At 36.7% G+C, this 20,147-nt stretch overlaps 1 protein-coding gene across 21 annotated transcripts in view; it reads left to right on the top strand.

Annotated features, from left to right (window-relative positions):
* The window catches only part of LOC138334835 (mitogen-activated protein kinase kinase kinase 15-like), a 72,758-nt gene that overhangs the window by 46,629 nt on the left and 5,982 nt on the right, over positions 1-20,147 (top strand). For 12 of the 21 annotated variants that reach the window (XM_069283690.1, XM_069283638.1, XM_069283602.1 and 9 more), the window contains 11 exons: positions 2,250-2,294; positions 5,744-5,921; positions 6,342-6,407; positions 6,594-6,672; positions 7,461-7,540; positions 15,629-15,734; positions 17,042-17,201; positions 17,423-17,515; positions 18,230-18,288; positions 18,844-18,926; positions 19,381-19,457. In XM_069283690.1, coding sequence (XP_069139791.1) covers positions 2,250-2,294; positions 5,744-5,921; positions 6,342-6,407; positions 6,594-6,672; positions 7,461-7,540; positions 15,629-15,734; positions 17,042-17,201; positions 17,423-17,515; positions 18,230-18,288; positions 18,844-18,926; positions 19,381-19,457 — 1,026 coding nt within the window. The remainder of the gene's footprint in view (positions 1-2,249; positions 2,295-5,743; positions 5,922-6,341; positions 6,408-6,593; positions 6,673-7,460; positions 7,541-15,628; positions 15,735-17,041; positions 17,202-17,422; positions 17,516-18,229; positions 18,289-18,843; positions 18,927-19,380; positions 19,458-20,147) is intronic. The other 9 variants (XM_069283774.1, XM_069283766.1, XM_069283754.1 and 6 more) reach the window with 1 other exon arrangement.

The following is a 20,147-nucleotide window of genomic DNA, read 5'->3' as shown; positions in this document are numbered from 1 at the left end:
TAGTTGATAAACATCTAGATACCAAGCAACAGAGAAACTATTAGCAAAAGGCCAGTGGCATGCATAGGTATACAATATAGATATAATTTGATTGATAATTTAGGTTTTATGTAACTTTGGAGACCTCGAGCTCCATTATAGAAGATTTTTTTTTCATGGACTTGCAAAAAATCGACTTTCTTTGTCTGTGTATATTATATAGTTACACTAGTGTCCTAAAAAGCAACTGCAAGTGTCCTAAAGCATCCAAAAGAGTCACCATGATGTTTTAAATTCTTAAAAAATTGGGTAGTATCCCAAACACTGTGTCACAAAGTTTCATTATAATTGGTAAAAAAATAAGACCATTCGAAATTTTTGAGATCAGGAGTGACTTCATGTTAAAAGACTATTTGGCAAAAAGCCTTTTGTCCTATAGTAAATGACAGTTGTATTGCTCTCTACCTGTTACCACTCGAGTATGCTTTTGGGATATTTTCCAATTTCATATGTTTGTTCCCCTCAGTGGCTTCGTCAAACATGTTGACTTTTGAAAATGATTTGAAAGAAAGGGCAAAGAAAATGTTAAGTTCACTTCTCGTTGATTGAAATAAATAATTTGTCTCTAACATGCCACTAGGATTATCTTCAAATTGTTTTTTGTCCACACTGACGATAATTTTAGGGTAAAAAATATAATTATCTGTACATGGTGACAGTGTAAAAGAGATTACATCATCCTATAGATAAGAGTAGAAATAGACATTTTGATGTTTCCAATAGCCAAAATAGAGGATTTTTATTAAACACAAAATAAAGGTTGTGTGATGAAAACTAAGTTAGAGAGAAGAAAAATATAGTGTACATATGAACTGTAGCTGTTGGTATATTGTTTAGCTATATGGTTATGTTGTTCCAGTGAGCTTTAGTCTGTAACGTGTTGCTGTTTGATTTTAGGCTTTTATCCAGCATTAGCTTGATCCCATTCTGTACATTTGTTTATAAGCATGTGACCATAAAAATATCCACTAGTATAGATATATGTCCATCCTTAATTGTGATAACTTGTGATGTTATACTGAGATCCATTGTTATCATGTCCGTGTATCTTACGAGGTACATAATTATCATGTTGAATTGATAAACTGTTAAATTGGTTCAATATCATAACTGAATCATGAGTTTTAAAGCAAAAAAGGAATAAAATAAAAATATGTTGATTTAATTTTCACTTAACTAATCATTATAGAAAAAGTTTTCAGATGTATCACCTAAAATAAAATTATCCTCACAGTCCTAACACCTGTTATTATCATTAACCTAGTTTGGGGACACAATTATCAGGTAACTTATTAACTAATTCATGAAGACAGGAGGCTTTAATTTTAATGATTTTCTTTTAAGTCATTTTAAGACTAACCTTTTATTGTTAACTAATACTCTGTTTATGATTAATTTAACCTGTATTAGATACTAACAGATTATTAACAAGCTAACTGATTAATTAATCTAACATAGCTTCACTTATTGTAATACCGCAAACTTGCATGTACATTGTAACAATTGGTTTTTAGTTCCAAATATTAATGACTTTATAGAATAACACTCTAAGTTCCTCCTCGGGCACAGCCTTTATGTCACCGTTATGATGAGCATGTTACACTGTCTTGAATATTTTTGGTACCTATTTTGTAGATAGGATACACATGTATTGTGATGTTTGATATTCATCAGGTGAAAGATTAACATGACCTTTCTCAGAGGATGATGTCATGTTAAGTATTTTATGAGTGCTTGTATAAATTTTGTAAGAGGCATGTTAATGTTTAGGTAGGTAACAAAGTCATTATATTGTGTAACAACAATTTGACGTCTGCTCTTATGTTGAAAGAGATTCCATTCTGCCATGATGATGATTAATTAGTGTTAAATATAGAACAGTAGTCACTCTCTTGATATAACAGGACTTTGTTCCTTGTGTTTTGAGTTTAGAAAGTGAGTATAAAAATTGATCTCGGCTTTGATGGCGACCACCACAAAAATATGTTATTCTAGTCATGAAAACAAAGTTCAATATTATTTACTGTCTAAAATTAGTCATATTGCAACATATTAGTGAAAAAGCTCTTAGTAATCTAAGGGAGATAATCATTAAACTCCATATAGGGGAGATAATCACATCATAACAGAATGAAAATGAGCAGATAGTGATGGGCAGAATGAGGTAACATATAAATAGAGAAATAATTGATGTATGACATTGATTTCAGGTCTCCATCCCCACTACGGTCACCTTCCCCTAGGTCATATTACAGGTAACCACATGACCTGTGTTGTCATGGCAGCAGCCTCATTTACATATTAGGCCACCCCTCTTTGGGATATTGTCTAGTGTCACAGGCTTCTAACCCTACATTTGTGATTGGCATGACCTTGATATCTACAAAAATTAATGTTATTTTGTTTATACTGAAATGATTATTTTGTTAGTTTATTAATCCATTTTTATTTTTATTTTGATTAGATTTTTTGTCTATCCTTCATTTATTCTTTTTGTAATGTGTTCAGATCCTTGATTGACTTCAAAAGATATTGAGCATCATCTGCAATCATATCTTATTCCAGAGTGAATAAAATAAATAAATTTGACATGTGATAAAGCTTATCTGCAGAGTGTTCCAAAACTTATTATCCACGCTTATATTTTAACAAAAATTGGGGACTTTGTAATCATGAATATGTCCAGAAAATAATCCAGTCTATCAAAATTTACTGTTGGGGAGGGAGGGGGGGGTTTAAATAAGGCCCATTTAAACTAATACAGTAAAATATGCTTACAAAGAATCTGTGGTAGTGATTTTCATTCCTAATAATATATCTGTATATTGTGTATAACCAACAATACCTATAACAAAGTGATTTTGTTGGTCCACAGAGGTTCATTATAACCATGTTTTACTGTGCACATGTGTAGGATATTTTCAAAATTTTATATTCATGTTATAAGGTTTTAACACCTGACCCAAACCTAATAAATGGGATCTATAATGATAATAAAAAAGACAAATAAGTAACATGTGTCATGTTTGTCACTTATGTAATCTCTAAACTTGGCATTCAAGAAAGGGAGGTAACTATATGTTGTGTTGGTTTGTATTTCAAGAATTATATGTACGATAAGTACTAAAAGTCAAGTTTTGGCATCATTTTAAAGTTGATATGTTTTTATTTTTATCATTTGATATGTGCACAGCATGGCGTGTTATGAATACAGTATTATTCCAAACTTCCAGAATTTTTTTGTGTCAACCTATAATTGGTTGGTGAGTTATAGCATTAATAAGAACCGTTTTTTAATTTCATCGTTCTTTGTGACAAATAAAGAGATCAAGTGTTAACATTACCAGTAATGGCAACTGTTTCTAACGACAGAGTCGAGTATTTTGACTTTATGTGTTAGGTGAACTGATTAGTGATCAGTTATTGTATATGGATCATTTTCAAACATTTTGCTGAAAATAGATGTTAAAATTCAGTATTAGACATCAGATATAGCCTACCTGATTCCTGTCCTTGTATTTGTGTATTGCCAACCTTTCTTGAAGCCAAGCTAGATGTTTAGTGAGGTAGATGGTCCGAGACTTTTGTCTCAACACTTAGACGTTTGGATATTTCTGTGTTTATTCTTTTAAATTACCTAACCATTTGATTACTTCACCACTTTTGTCACATTTCATTTGAAGTGGGTTGACTCTTTTGCTGTGTTTCTTAGATGGCCAAGTTAAAAGTCTAGTAGATAGATGCCAGTATACTTAATACATTATGACTTTAAAAAAGGCCTATGCCATCTACTGATAGAACAGTAAAAACTGCCAAAAAAAATCTCAATAAAACTGTTATTTCTGACCTTGACTTTAAATGATGCACTGTCATTTCTGACCTTGACCTAACTGACACTGTCATTTCTGACCTTGAAATTACTGACACACTGTCATTTCTGACCTTGAAATTACTGACACACTGTCATTTCTGACCATGAAATTACTGACACACTGTTATTTCTGACCTTGACCTAACTGACACTGTTATTTCTGACCTTGAAATTACTGACACACTGTCATTTCTGACCTTGAAATTACTGACACACTGTCATTTCTGACCTTGAAATTACTGACACACTGTCATTTCTGACCATGAAATTACTGACACACTGTTATTTCTGACCTTGACCTAACTGACACTGTTATTTCTGACCTTGAAATTACTGACACACTGTCATTTCTGACCTTGAAATTACTGACACACTGTCATTTCTTACCTTGAAATTACTGATACACTGTTATTTCTGACATTAACATAACTGACAATCATTTCTGACTGGTAGGATGGAAAAGGTCAATAAATGTGTTATAGATATTTATAATAAGATTGGAAATTTTCCTGATGAGTATATACCACTGTATCTCACCAATGTTTATTTTCACTGCTGTATTAACAATTTTGGTGCCTAGTGTAAATCAGTCAAATCTACAATATCTTGCCCTAAATTCATGAACATTTCCTTTAAGTAATTCCTTAACTTTCTACATTAAAATTATAAAAGAAATGAAGGGAAAAGGGAATTTCCCTAAAGTTTGGCAATGCTTTTCTTTTGAAAAGTTATTATATGATAAGAATTCCTTAAAATCCAGGAATGTTCATGACACTTGGCCTTGATGTCTTAATGTATAAAAACTTCCTTTTCCTTTGTATTTCCTCCTCCTCCTCTTCTTCATAGCTGTTTCAGCACTCTACCTTATACATGGTATACCTTATACCTGTTATGTTATTTATGTGAAGTAAATAGTAGCCTTCAAACTTAAAATATTCTACCTTTCTTAAGTTGTTGTTCAGTATCATTTGTTAACTCTTTCCGTACTTTTGTATTTTTTTTCGGATTCCGACCCGGATGTAATTATTAGTCTCACCCAAGAAGTATTTGAGAAAATGTTGGACAAAATGTCTTGTTATAATTTAATCTAAACATGCTAATGTTAGTGCAATTATTGGCACTTACTTAGAAATATTTGTGTTGAACTCAAGTACTTTTCATATATCACTGCATAGAAAATTGAAAATGTGAATATAAAAGGAAATTTATTGCATCAATTATGTCAATATGAGTGTTGACAACACGGAAGATGGAGAGTAATATCGTCTTTAGTTGGCACAACACGGAAAAAGTCAACATTCTTATTCCTCTTACATGCCTTTATTGTGTACTTCTTTTCCTTATTCATTGTTTATTTCAATATTCATTTTAATGGCTCAATCATATCATTTATCAATTTTCATTTTGATATTCATTTGAATTTTTGTTTCTCTTCTATGTATCTTGTTTTCGTTTTACAGCTACATTTATATCTCATGATAATATGAATACAAATATGAAGTGAAATGGATATTAGTTCTTTAATATCTTTCATTATAATCTATATAATAAATACAATATACATAATTACTTTTTTATTTTATATTTCTTATTATTCAGAAAATCTTCACGGGTTATTTAATCAGAATTCATTTCATGTTTATCACAATCTTGCATGTATGTATATTCAAACTTTTGATTGTTATCTGAATCTTATAATTTGTTGTTTGGTACTAATTCATACACATTGTTCAAATGTAGAACACACATAGAGAAAACAAACATATTGTAATTTATCTTTAAAACATTTTCCATTGTCCACTTTACCAGTAACAGAAGAGATAATGATTTCAGTATGGAGTTTGGAGGCCTGTCTGCTAGTTCTAGTATGACCAACCTGTCCCCAGATATCAGTGAGACTGAGCACAGTTCTGCGGACAGTATGGGGAAGGAGTTTGGATTCTACCTGCTCCGGAAAGACTCGGAGAGGCGGATAACTCTAGTCCACATCCTTGATCTCGACACAGATAAGGTTTACATTTTAAAACTGTTGCTAATTCCACACTGCTATTGTATGTGCAGACATTTCTACTTAAAAAAGTATTACAAAGATTTAAATCAGCTGAGCTCTCTGATACCCAATCCGGCCTGTTCTGTCCTAATCTGTCTGTAATTTCTAGTTTTAGAAATGGCACCATTATATATTTTTGATAGTAATATTAGCCTTTTCTTTTTTAAATTATTGCATTATGTTGACATCAATATGTATGTAGGAGAGCAAAAAGTCAAGAAAGAGAGAAGCGATAGATTTGTTTTCTGTTAAAAATTATTTCCAACAAAATGCTTTACCAAATTTGATTCCATATGTGCAAGGCCTTTGCTTAGTGATAGAGTTTGATCTATAATTAGATTATTTGAAACTAAAACTAAATGTTGTCCTTTTGCTCACTAGATCTGTAAGACTTGGTTAGACCTGCTCCATAAGGATGCCACAATCTCCAACCCCAAAATAACTGTGGTAAGTTTTCTGACTGAAGTTTTCCTTATTGAGGTAAACTTGATTTAATAATATGCAAATCAGTCTTAATCAACTTTGTTCTTAGCCTCTGTATTCTTGCTTTGTTACAAAGATTATCACGTGTCTTATTTAAGTGTTTAATTGATATAAAAAAATAAGATATAAAAGATGGATTTACTTTGACAGGAACATCTACAGCCTCTGTTGTGTGGTCTTCGTACTTACATACAGGACCAAAACGCCAATGTTATCAGTGACACTTTAGGTAAGACACGTACCGCCAGTAAGTGGTGTTCCGATTAATCGAGTTCGTCGAGTATCGTTGGTATTAGGTGTTTGATCAATTGATCGAGTAAGAAATCTGTAATTGAGTTTCGACAGAATTTTCCAACACCATGATAAACTAAAGTATTAAGTTAGCTGATCAGTAAAACATGCAAAAAAATCATAGCCAATTTGTTAAAATCATTCCCTAGTGTGTGGTTGTCACTCATTTCAAATTTTAAGTGTCTAGACGAATTGAAGAGCGCATAAGCACTACATAGTAATGTAAACGTTCAGATGAGCATGATTTGTGAAGAAAAAAGCGACATGAAAACATGACAGCACAGAGAGGCCTCTCGATCGTAAGCCTTTGAAGAAAATTTCATTTGAGGCTTGTTTATACATCAAGGAAAAAAATAATTGATTTTAATCGATCATTGATTGGTTAAATAAAACTGATTATCGACCATGAAATTTCGATTGATTCCCAACACTACAATCTAGCTAGGACATAATATAGGATGAAAAATGATAATGTCATCAAAGAAACTTGTTAGGACATACATATGCATTTATAATAAATATTTCTTTTTCATAATTACCTATAAAAGCTGAAATTTCTTTTTCATAATTACCTATAAAAGCTGAAATTGTTGTATGTACTCTAAACTATGGACTTCTCAGGTTTTTTTTAGACATATACATATAATTGAAATGGGTTACTGCAATAATGACTTTTTGTTCCTTCAATAAGTGTGATGATAACATGCTATGGATATTTGTTGACAGAGAAGTTGAAGATCCAGGTTGACTTTGATGTGACAGCCATTATGGAGATTAAACTAGCTCTTTATGTCTTCCATGAAGCTGTAAGTCTATCCTCATGTTTTTATTCCTACATTATTGAGGGAGGATGTATATTGTAACACACATCTATCGTGTCTGGATAATGTTAGACGGAGCATTAATGTCTACAGACATTTCTACTTTAGTCAATCATCTGATGGTATGCTGATCATATTACAATTGTGTCTGGTCTATGGGTAGTGTCTATGGACAACTGATCATATTACAATTGTGTCTGGTCTATGGGTAGTGTCTATGGACAAGTGACTACATATACAATGTATGTGTCATCCATAAGCTTCACATTTTGAACTGATTCTTTGGTTCCAATTCTGGAATTAAACTCAAACTTGCCAGAAATGATACTGACATTGCCTTGACCAAGTAATGGTATTTTTTTGGTTCTGTCTGAATTTCAAGCTAATTGCTAAATATTAAAATGTTAATTTCTAGGCTCTACATGGAATTCATATCATACATGTATTATGTAAATCTCAGTACAACTTGTCTTACATAAATGAGTTGGTGTTTCCACGGTTGGATTGGTTTGATAAGATTATCTTATTAACAGCCAGGGTCATTTAAGGATGAGTTTAGATTATGGAAGAGAAACGACCAGCAATTTGTATCTGACAACTGCCCTTCCTTGAATTTGAACTTGCAACCCAGAAGTGGAGGGCTTGTGGTAATATGTAGGGACTATACCACTCGCCCACCATGGCTCAGAGGTGGAGGGCTTGTGGTAATATGTAGGGACTTAACCACTCGCTCACCATGGCTCAGAGGTGGAGGGCTTGTGGTAATATGTAGGGACTTTACCACTCGCTCACCATGGCTCAGAGGTGGAGGGCTTGTGTTAATATGTAGGGACTTAACCACTCGCTCACCATGGCTCAGAGGTGGAGGGCTTGTGGTAATATGTAGGCTCAGAGGTGGAGGGCTTGTGGTAATATGTAGGGACTATACCAATCGCCCACCACAGCCAAGAGTTGGAGGGCTTGTGGTAATATGTTAGGGACTTTACCACTCGCTCACCATGGCTCAGAGGTGGAGGGCTTGTGGTAATATGTAGGGACTTTACCACTCGCTCACCATGGCTCAGAGGTGGAGGGCTTGTGGTAATATGTAGGGACTATACCACTTGCCCACCACAGCCAAGATTTGGAGGGCTTGTGGTAATATGTAGGGACTATACCACTCGCCCACCACCATGGCTCAGAGGTAAGCCTTGCTTGAGAAAAAATGTTTCATTGGAGGCTGGTTTATACATCAAAGGGAAAAAAATAATTGATTTTTAATGATCATTGATTGGTTAAATAAACTAAACTGTTATCGATATTTCGATTACTAGCTAGGACATAATATAGGGTTGAAAGATGATCAATGTTCATCAAAGAAACTTGGTTAGGACAATTTGTGGATTGAAGGCCTTGTATAATGCTTGAAATTGTCTGTCTTGTACTAACTATGGATTCTCAGGTGTTTTTTTTTTGGAATGACATATAATGGAAATGGGGTTACTGTGCAATTAATGACTTTTTGTTCTTCAATAAGTGTGATGATAACATGCTATGGATATTTGTTGACAGAGAAGTTGAAGATCCAGGTTGACTTTGATGTGACAGCCATTATGGAGATTAAACTAGCTCTTTATGTCTTCCATGAAGCTGTAAGTCTATCCTCATGTTTTTATTCCTACATTATTGAGGGAGGATGTATATTGTAACACACATCTATCGTGTCTGGATAATGTTAGACGGAGCATTAATGTCTACAGACATTTCTACTTTAGTCAATCATCTGATGGTATGCTGATCATATTACAATTGTGTCTGGTCTATGGGTAGTGTCTATGGACAAGTGACTACATATACAATGTATGTGTCATCCATAAGCTTCACATTTTGAACTGATTCTTTGGTTCCAATTCTGGAATTAAACTCAAACTTGCCAGAAATGATACTGACATTGCCTTGACCAAGTAATGGTATTTTTTTGGTTCTGTCTGAATTTCAAGCTAATTGCTAAATATTAAAATGTTAATTTCTAGGCTCTACATGGAATTCATATCATACATGTATTATGTAAATCTCAGTACAACTTGTCTTACATAAATGAGTTGGTGTTTCCACGGTTGGATTGGTTTGATAAGATTATCTTATTAACAGCCAGGGTCATTTAAGGATGAGTTTAGATTATGGAAGAGAAACGACCAGCAATTTGTATCTGACAACTGCCCTTCCTTGAATTTGAACTTGCAACCCAGAAGTGGAGGGCTTGTGGTAATATGTAGGGACTATACCACTCGCCCACCATGGCTCAGAGGTGGAGGGCTTGTGAGGCTGTGGAGGGCTATGTAGGGGACTTATAACTCGCCACCATGTAGGGACTTAATCACTCGCTTGTCGTAATATGTAGGGACTTTACCACTCGCCCAATGGCTCAGAGGTGGAGGGCTTGTGGTAATATGTAGGGACTATACCACTCGCCCACCATGGCTCAGAGGTGGAGGGCTTGTGGTAATATGTAGGGATCTTTACCACTCGCCCACCATGGCTCAGAGGTGGAGGGCTTGTGGTAATATGTAGGGACTTTACCACTCGCCCACCATGGCTCAGAGGTGGAGGGCTTGTGGTAATATGTAGGGACTTTACCACTCGCCCACCATGGCTCAGAGGTGGAGGGCTTGTGGTAATATGTAGGGACTTTACCACTCGCCCACCATGGCTCAGAGGTGGAGGGCTTGTGGTAATATGTAGGGACTTTACCACTCGCCCACCATGGCTCAGAGGTGGAGGGCTTGTGGTAATATGTAGGGACTTTACCACTCGCCCACCATGGCTCAGAGGTGGAGGGCTTGTGGTAATATGTAGGGACTTTACCAACTCGCCCACCATGGCTCAGAGGTGGAGGGCTTGTGGTAATATGTAGGGACCCTACCACTCGCTCACCATGGCTCAGAGGTGGAGGGCTTTGCTTATGGTAATATGTAGGGACTATACCACTTGCCCATTTTTTTGGTTCTAGTTATGCTATTTTTTTGGTTCTGTCCCTGAATTTCAAGCTAATTGCTAAATAGTAAAAATGTCAATTTCTAGAGACCGCAGAACCAAATGATTTCGCTATGTACGATATATTTTAACGTTTGCCGCTGTCAAGGTTAAATGGGAGTTTTCAAGTCTGGTCACCTGTCACTAATTTTGAAGAATGGCATCTCGCATACAGCATGTTTGCCTGTGAATATTAAAGAAATAAAGATCTACCATCTTGCTAAACTTTTTTATGTGGGGGTGCCATCTTATGTTGAATTCCGCACCAAAACATTGACCAAAATATTCATGAAATTCTATATACTGATTACCTCTCCCCCTGTCAGACACGACACTTGACAGAATTTTAGGAAATTTCTTCTTTATATAATTTTACAGTGGTAAATGTATTGGCCCTATTTTACAGGTTTGCACACATTTAAACAGTTGAACTTTCATTGCTCCCTGGATATTTCCCAAGGTTGCAGGATTTGCTCCAGAAACATTCACCTTCTATGTCAATACAGGTATTTTACTTTTGTTTGAAATTTGCCCAAAATAAGGGGATTTGTCTGACAATCTATTGTTGGTTTGATTCTGCCCTGGCCCTTATGAGCAGCATTGGAGTTTTTATTTTCAGAAATGTTGTCCATTTTTTGAATTTACCAGAGGTTTAGGGTCTAGATGTCAAATTCATGTATAGGTCTGTTCCAAGTTTATTCGTTTTGCTCTGCTCATTTTCAGGTGGCTTGTGGTAACCAGCTGAGAAAATGTGTATAGGGTCGATTTCAGAAAAAAACCCACTCTGTAGAAAAATATTATATGTCTTCTGATTTCAAGGTTTTTCACTGTAAAAGGCCTAAATATTTAATGAAAACATATGACAATGGACCTTTTTGTAAGGACCGTTTAGACACTTTTTAGGGACTTTAGAACCACTTATCTGATTTCAGAGTTATGAGGCAAGTTACAGGGAAATATCGAATCTCACCAATTGTCTGATTTAGGAGTTAGGGGAGATAACTTCTTTACCCCCCCTGATTTTGTAATTTTTAAATACCAGTAGTTAGAACCAGATTATATAAATGAACATTTACCCTGATTTTTCATGGAGTTTAGGGCTTGTGGCCATATGTAGAACCTATACTATTGTCTGATTTAACTTAGTAGGGACCCAATAGTATGTAGAATATGTTAATGTTAATATGTTGTCTGATTTAAGAGTCAGAGGGGCCAGTCTTATAATATATGTTGTCTGATTTCAGAGTGAGGGCTTGTGGTAATATGTAGGGACCTAATGTGGAGGGCTTGTGCATTTCTAATGTCTGATTTCAGTGGAGGGCTTGGTAACCCAGGGCATTTAACCAAACCCACATTGTTGTATCTGATTTCAAAACCATGTTAGGGATTCTTAGAACCTATACCACTTGTATACCAGAGTGGATTTGTGGTAATATGTAGGGGAATTTAACCTCTGAAGATTTACTTGATATGTATGTAGGGACTTTACCAGAGTTATCATAGGCCAGTATTTGAAGGGCTTGTAAATATTCAGGGACTTAATTACCAGAACCCCAGGGCCAAATTAGAAAGACTATGTGTAATTGTAGGGACTTAGTTAGTCACTAGGGGCCAAAATGGTGGAGGTTTGTAAAAATAATTTAAGACTTATCCTTTCAGAGTGTATAGGATGTGGTAATAGTCAGGGACTTACCACTCGCCCCCACCATTACTCAGATCTGGAAGTGGAAAGTAGGGATTACCACTCGCCCACCATGGCTCTAATTTAGGGCCAGTCTCACTGCTACTCAAAAAACAGTTATATTCAGGTGAGGGCTTTTCAGAGTTGTACAGGCCAGAAGGTATTATAACTTATATATTTGTTGACTTTATCTGATTTCAGAGTTAGGGCCAGTGATAATTGAACCAAAGAGTATAAACAGAGTAGAAATGTATTAGGCACAAACTAAACCAAACAATATTTATACTCAACAATTGATAATACTCAGGTCAATTATGTAAATGTAACTCTCTGTCTAGTATTTTCATGAAATGAGTTACACTGCCCTTTTTGCTCTGTCATTCATGTGCAGGCTAAATCAGCTAAAGAAAACTGGTCGATAGGTTGCCCAAAAGGGACAAAAGGGTCCATAGGCTCGGCGGCTTGAAAAAGAAGAAATGTTTAAAGTCATAAATACCGAATGACTAAAATGACAGAGTTTAAAATAGCTAGTGACGCTCATGAATGCACAACACAATCGGACAGTGGTTTTATATAGATCGACATTGGCGGGTTCAGGGCCCATTTACGGATGAATATGCTGTCACAATCATGGATGGAACCCAGCGTTATCACGAATACAAAAACACCCGTTCCTATCAGGCCTTGAATCTACTCTCCCTGAATCTCTGACCAGTCTTAGACACATTTACTAATATATAGACTCACCGCAGACTATAATGTTTTATTTTCCGGAACCAAACAACACTAGATCCATTTGATTGAATTTATATTATAAAAACATATTTTGAACTTACCTGTATACAGATAAATAGACGCGAAGTGGATTATTGAAAAAAAGAGATAGACAAATCAGGGAAAAGCGATTATTAGGGCTTGAATCACACCTAATCACTGCGTACATCCCGCGAACATCATAGACAAGTTTACTAAATATCATTGAAATACACATCCATATATCTAAATAATACTAAGTCACCAGCACTTCTTACATGTACAGCCCGCGGTCTACGCCCCCCTCCCCTCCCCTGCCAGGAATCGCTAGCCCACAGTGTAATACTGCCCCCAGAAAGGCCCAGTAGTCATACTCGTGGAAGCAAACATCTTGTTTATATAATAATTTTCTAGGATATCTAGGTTACAATAGATGCTAATCTTTATTAACAACATATGTGTAATGATTGATATTTTTACAACATAAATAACCTCACTTTAACAGTTGTCGTTATTACAAACCGTAACGGTAATGTCACTAAAGATTAGCTAAACAAATACTTTACACAAAATAACAATCGAAAATACCTTCAACACTCGATTTTCAGATCAAATCACATGCAGGAATGGGTTCTAGTTCACATGGTGTCACATGAGGGACGGATGAATGGACGGAAAAGTTCATATCGGGTTATGTCATCCTATTCGCGACCAGCAGAACCAAATGTATTTTGGCTCAATAACGTATATCTATCAACTGACCGAGTTTTGGCCGCTGTCAAGGTTAAATGGAGTATTTCAGTTAGTTCACGCGTCAGCTTAATTTTGAAGTGAATGGCATCGGTCGCATAACCTGGTGAATAAAAAAAAATAAAGATCTACCATCTTGCCTAAACTTTTATGTGGGGGTTGCCATCTTATGTTGAAGATTCCGCACCAAAAAAATTGACCCTCGAATAGGTTCATGCAAATTTCTAATACTGATTACCCTCCCACCTGTCCGAACACACACTTGACAGAATTTTAAAATTTCTTTATATATCTTACATCTACATGTGATTGCCCAACCCACACATTAAACATTTGAAACAGATGCAACCCTTGGAGTACCCAAGACAGCATGCCCCCGAGAACATTCACCTCTCTATGAAATCTTGTGCCCAAAAGGGGATTTCCACAACTCTATTTTTGGTTTGAATTCACGCGTCCCTCTAGGCTCTACATTGAATTCATATCATACTAGTGTATTATGTAAATCTCAGTACAACTTGTCATATCATAAATGAGTTGGAAGTTTCCACGGTTGGATTGTGGTAATATGTCATTTAAGGATGAGTTTAGATCTATACGACCACAATCGCCCCCTTCCAATTCGAACTTGCTCCCAGAGGTGGGCTTTGTTGGTAATATGGGCTTAATCACTCGTGGGTGGAGGGCTAAATATGTAGGGACTTTACCACTCGCCCACCATGGCTCAGAGGTGGAGGGCTTGTGGTAATATGTAGGGACTTTACCACTCGCCACCATGGCTCAGAGGTGGAGGGCTTTGTGGTAATTATGTAGGGACTTAACCACTCGGCTCACCATGGCTCAGAGTGGAGGGCTTGTGGTAATATGTAGGGACTATACCACTCGCTTCACCATGGCTCAGAGGTGGAGGGCTTGTGGTAATATGTAGGGGACTTTAACACTCGCCCACCATGGCCCAGAGTTTGAGGGCTTGTGGTAATATGTAGGGGACTATATACCACTCGCCCACCATGGCTCAGAGGTGGAGGGCTTGTGGTAATATGTAGGGACTTTACCACACGCCCACCATGGCCCAGAGTTTGAGGGCTTGTGGTAATTATGTAGGGACTATACCACTCGCCCACCATGGCTCAGAAGTGGAGGGCTTGTGGTAATATGTAGGGACTTTACCACTCGCCCACCACGGCTCAGAGGTTTGAGGGCTTGTGGTAATATGTAGGGACTATACCACTCGCCCACCATGGCTCAGAGGTGGAGGGTCTTGTGGGGTGTGAATATGTAGGGACTTAACCACTCGCCCACCATCGGCCCAGAGTTTGAGGGCTTGTGGTAATATGTAGGGGACTATCCCACTCGCCCACCTTGGCTCAGAGGTGGAGGGCTTGTGGTAATATGTAGGGACTTAACCACTCGCCCACCAACGGCCCAGAGTTTGAGGGCTTGTGTTAATTATGTAGGGTCTTTACCACTCTTGCCCACCATGGCCCAAAGGTTGAGGGGTTGTGGTAATATGTAGGGACTATCCACTCGCCCACCACGGCCCAGAGGTGGAGGGCTTGTGTTTAATATGTAGGTTACCACTTGCCCCACCGGCCCAGAGTTGAGACTTTAGGGACTATACCACTCGCTCCACCATGGCTCAGAGGTGGAGGGCTTGTGGTAATATGTAGGGACTTTCCACTCGCCCACCTTGGCTCAGAGGTGGAGGGCTTGTGGTAATATGTAGGGACTCAACCACTTGTCCACTATGACCTCATGTGTGTTGCGATGTAGTAGATGATCATTCAGCTTAAGGCTGTTGGCCTCTTTGGATAATCATACATTGCCATTGCTCCTGTTGCTCCTATGTTCATACTTTGGATGATTATCATTGTCAGGTTGGTAAATGTCTTAAGAGCCACAATATACAGCCTCACTGGATGTTTGCACTCGACAACCTCTTACGCAGTGCTGTTCAGCGAGCCATCACCATTTTATCCCCAGGTAAGACAATCAATCTTCAATAAACTTTGTCTGAGTTTATCCATGACGAAAGGCTTGATAGGTTGAAAGTGTATACTACTTGTAACCTACATTATTTACACTTTTACTGAAGTATTGGAAAAATTCTACAACTTGTCTATGCCCTTATTGATTTCTTTTTTCAGAAAAGTATTAGTCATGCATTTCAAAATTATGAGCTTTGTCTGATTTCAGAGTTAGGGGTGAGTCTTAGAGCCAGTGTTACCTGTGTGTTGTCTGATTTCAGAGTTAGGGGCGAGTCTTAGAATCTGTGTTATCTATGTTTTGTCTGATTTCAGAGTTAGGAGCCAGTCTTAGAACCTATATGTTGTCTGATTTCAGAGTCAGGGGCCAGTCTTAGAACCTATATGTCGTCTGATTTCCAGAGTTAGGAGCCAGTCTTAGAACCTATATGTTGTCTGATTTCAGAGTTAGGGGCCAGTCTTAGAACCTATATGTCGTCTGATTTCAGAGTTAGGGGCCAGTTTAGAACCTATATGTTGTCTGATTTCAGAGTTAGGGGCCAGTATTAGAACCTATATGTTGTCTGATTTCAGAGTTAGGGCCAGTTTTAGAACCTATATGTTGTCTGATTTCAGAGTTAGGGCCAGTATTAGAACCTATATGTTGTCTGATTTCAGAGTTAGGGGCCCAGTCTTAGAACCTATATGTTGTCTGATTTCAGAGTTAGGACCCAGTTTTAGAACCTATATGTTGTCTGATTTCAGAGTTAGGACCCAGTCTTAGAACCTATATGTTGTCTGATTTCAGAGTTAGGGGCCAGTCTTAGAACCTATATGTTGTCTGATTTCAGAGTTTAGGGGCCAGTATTAGAACCTATATGTTGTCTGATTTCGAGTTAGGGGCCAGTATTAGAAAACCTATATGTTGTCTGATTTCAGAGTTAGGGGCCAGTATTAGAACATATATGTTGTCTGATTTCAGACTTAGGACCCAGTTTTAGAACCTATATGTCATCTGATTTCAGAGTTAGGGGCCAGTCTTAGAACCTATATGTTGTCTGATTTCAGAGTTAGGGGCCAGTATTAGAACCTATATGTTGTCTGATTTCAGAGTTAGGGGCCAGTATTAGAACCTATATGTTGTCTGATTTCAGAGTTAGGGGCCAGTATTAGAACCTATATGTTGTCTGATTTCAGAGTTAGGGGCCAGTATTAGAACCTATATGTCATCTGATTTCAGAGTTAGGGGCCAGTATTAGAACCTTTATGTTGTCTGATTTCAGAGTTAGGGGCCAGTATTAGAACCTTTATGTTGTCTGATTGCAGAGTTAGGGGCCAGTCTTTCAGTAGGAAGTAAAGAGGATGAGGTTGATACATCAGGTGTTCCGTCCACAAACTCAAACAAATCCGCCCTAGCATACAGACCTAGTCCAGAAACAGCAGAGCTGCGTACACAACTTGACAATATTGAAGAAGACAATCTTAGGTCAGTGTTAACTTTCTATTTATAGAACTTCATATAATGAAAGCAAGGGTAAAATCTGTTTAACAGATATTTTGTATTTTTGAAATATTTTGAAAGCAACATTATTTTGTTTTATATAAAAGTCAAACAGTTCTCTCTCAATAACATCCAACATCATGTATTATGTCACAATTATTTTTCACACATTAATTTACATGTAATAAATACTAATTTTATTACAGATTACTTCATGAATTAATTGATGTCAACCGTTCCTATGGTACCCTACTCAAAAAGTCAATAGAGGAAAAGAAACTCCATATAGAACATGTCAAGTAAGTTCAAATATTTATCTCATTTCATTACAGTAATATAACTCGATTCAACTCCCCTGAGCACAAATGTGTCAGTTTTACTCCCATGACTGATAACATGTGACAGTTTTACTTCCCTGACTGAGAGCGGGTGGCAGTTTGACTCCCCTGACTATGAGCATGTGACAGTTTGACTCCCCTGACTGAGAGCAGGTGACAGTTTGACTCCCCTGACTGAGTGCAGGTGACAGTTGTACTCCCCTGACTGAGAGCGGGTGACAGTTTGACTCCCCTGACTGAGAGCGGTTGAAAGTTTGACTCCCCTGACTGAGAGCGGTTGAAAGTTTGACTCCCCTGACTGAGAGTGGGTGACAGTTTGACTCCCCTGACACTGAGCATGTGACAGTTTGACTCTCCTGACTATGAGTGTTTGAGAGTTTGACTTTCCTGACTGGCCAGGGGAGCATGCAATAGTTTGACTGCCTTGGTGCATTGACAGTATGTCAATCGAATACAATAATTAATGACTGATTAAAGATGATTGATGTTACACCTGAATTGAAATGTGGAAATAACAGTATCTTTTCACTCAGTAATATGAAATATGCTGGTATAATTTTATGTTGATGAAGGCAGTGAAAAAAGTTAAAAATTCATAAAATTGAGGGTACGGTATTGATTTTTCCTGTGTCTGCACTGTTGAGCCTTTTAAGTTCATATGTGTTCTATTTTCAGGGTGTCTAGCAATCTCAGTCATCCACACAACATGGTACCAATTACTCAGGGTAAACGAGGTAACTATTAAACATATATACGTGTTCATCGTATTTAAAAAATGTTAACAACGGGGCGCATATTAGGCGTATTTAAAAAATGTTAACAACGGGGCGCATATTAGGCTTATTTAAAAAATGTTAACAACAGGGCGCATATTAGGCGTATTTAAAAAATGTTAACAACGGGGCACATAACAACGGGGCACATTAGGGAACAAAAAATCTTAAGAGATTCTTTAAGTCATCGGTATTTCTCTTTCTGTACTCTTGGCACATTGATCTGTCGTAGTAAACATGCACATTCCTTCTTTCCTTTGCGATGAGGTTAGCGGTACAATCAATACAGAAGTTATGTGTGATATTTCAATAAAGACCTGTAACAAAGTAATGATCAGTAAACAAATAACATACATTGTGGGTGACAGTATATTTTAATATGGTTTGTACAATAAAAGAGTGAGATTGGGGTGGTTTTGGGGTTTCTGCCTCGCAAGAGTGTTGATTGAATTAAGTTACTCCAATACAAGAAAAATATACCAAATTATGTATTATAATTGACCTTTTGGTCTGAAGTTCCAGAAATCCATGAACCCCCTGATGAGTCCCTCGTGGCCTGGATGAAGGAACAGAAGATGGATGAGGAATCCATTCATAAGGTAGGCCAGTGGTCAGTTCATTGTCATTATAGACTAGTAAGGGTGCTGAATGGTGACTTTTGTCGTACACTTCAGTAAGATCGCACTGTAATGTTGATCATTCATAAGTTTGCACTGTAATCCGTTCATGGTCAGTATAGACTAGTAAGGGTGCTGAACGGTGATTTTTGTCATACACTTCAGTAAGATCGCACTGTAATATTGATCATTCATAAGGTTGCACTGTAATCTGCAAGTAAGGGTGCTGAACGGTGTTTTTTGTCTTACACTTCAGTGTGATTGCAATATTATGTTGATAGTTATTTTGTTATCTATAGAAGACAGACACAAATGTACCACAGCCTGCCAAAATACACAGGTATCAATACATTGTAGGCCTAAAATACAAATCAGAGAAAGTTGTTCAGAAATGTTGAATTCAAAGTCTAAATATTATTCCTTATTCAACTTACAGGTGACAGCTGAGCAATATACATTAGAAGATATTTTAGAAATTGTGAATTATGATGATTTACGGCAATTAAATTTACGGTAAGTTTTACTCACCAGCTCATCAGTACAACACACAACAAAATACTGACTTTTGATTGGCTATAAGTACATTACAGATTACAAACATGTCATTTGACAACTTTCCAGCTTTTGGTAACATATGACATTATATAGTGAATTCACTTCAAGTATAAAGGAATTCTTTCTACTCAGTTTCTTTTCACGTTTACTACACTTTATAAATTACTACCTACATAGATTATAACGGCACGGCTGATCGTACCACGATATATTGCGATATAGAGTCGCTGTATTGCAATATGTACTACAATATATTGTGTTTTATTTGTGAGCTTAAAATATCAAATATCATATATGTCCTTAACCAAATGTATACTTTTGTATAATCATTATGTTAATCTGAACCCTATTTTTAAGAATAAAAGCAACACTTTTGTCTATTTTTCTAAATTTATTACATGTTTGTAAAATAAAAGTAAAAAAAAAAAAAAAAAAAAAAAAATTAACAAACTGGAACAAGAATAATTAAATGATATGGCAAATTTTAAACTTCACAATTGAGTTTTAAGTAAGTATGTAAATTAAGTAACAATTGATTGTGTTATGTCCACGTTTTGTGCTGAGTTCATATTATACTTCGCCCCTATTAAAAACATGTTGTAGCGTAACTTGACGAGGGGCTGAATCTACATTCATAGATGTTGCTTT

The sequence above is a fragment of the Argopecten irradians genome, chromosome 1, assembly GCF_041381155.1.
Source record: "Argopecten irradians isolate NY chromosome 1, Ai_NY, whole genome shotgun sequence".
NCBI classification, from domain to species: domain Eukaryota; kingdom Metazoa; phylum Mollusca; class Bivalvia; order Pectinida; family Pectinidae; genus Argopecten; species Argopecten irradians.
Note: the sequence above shows the minus strand (reverse complement) of the source record. Positions and strands in the feature narration are given on the sequence as shown.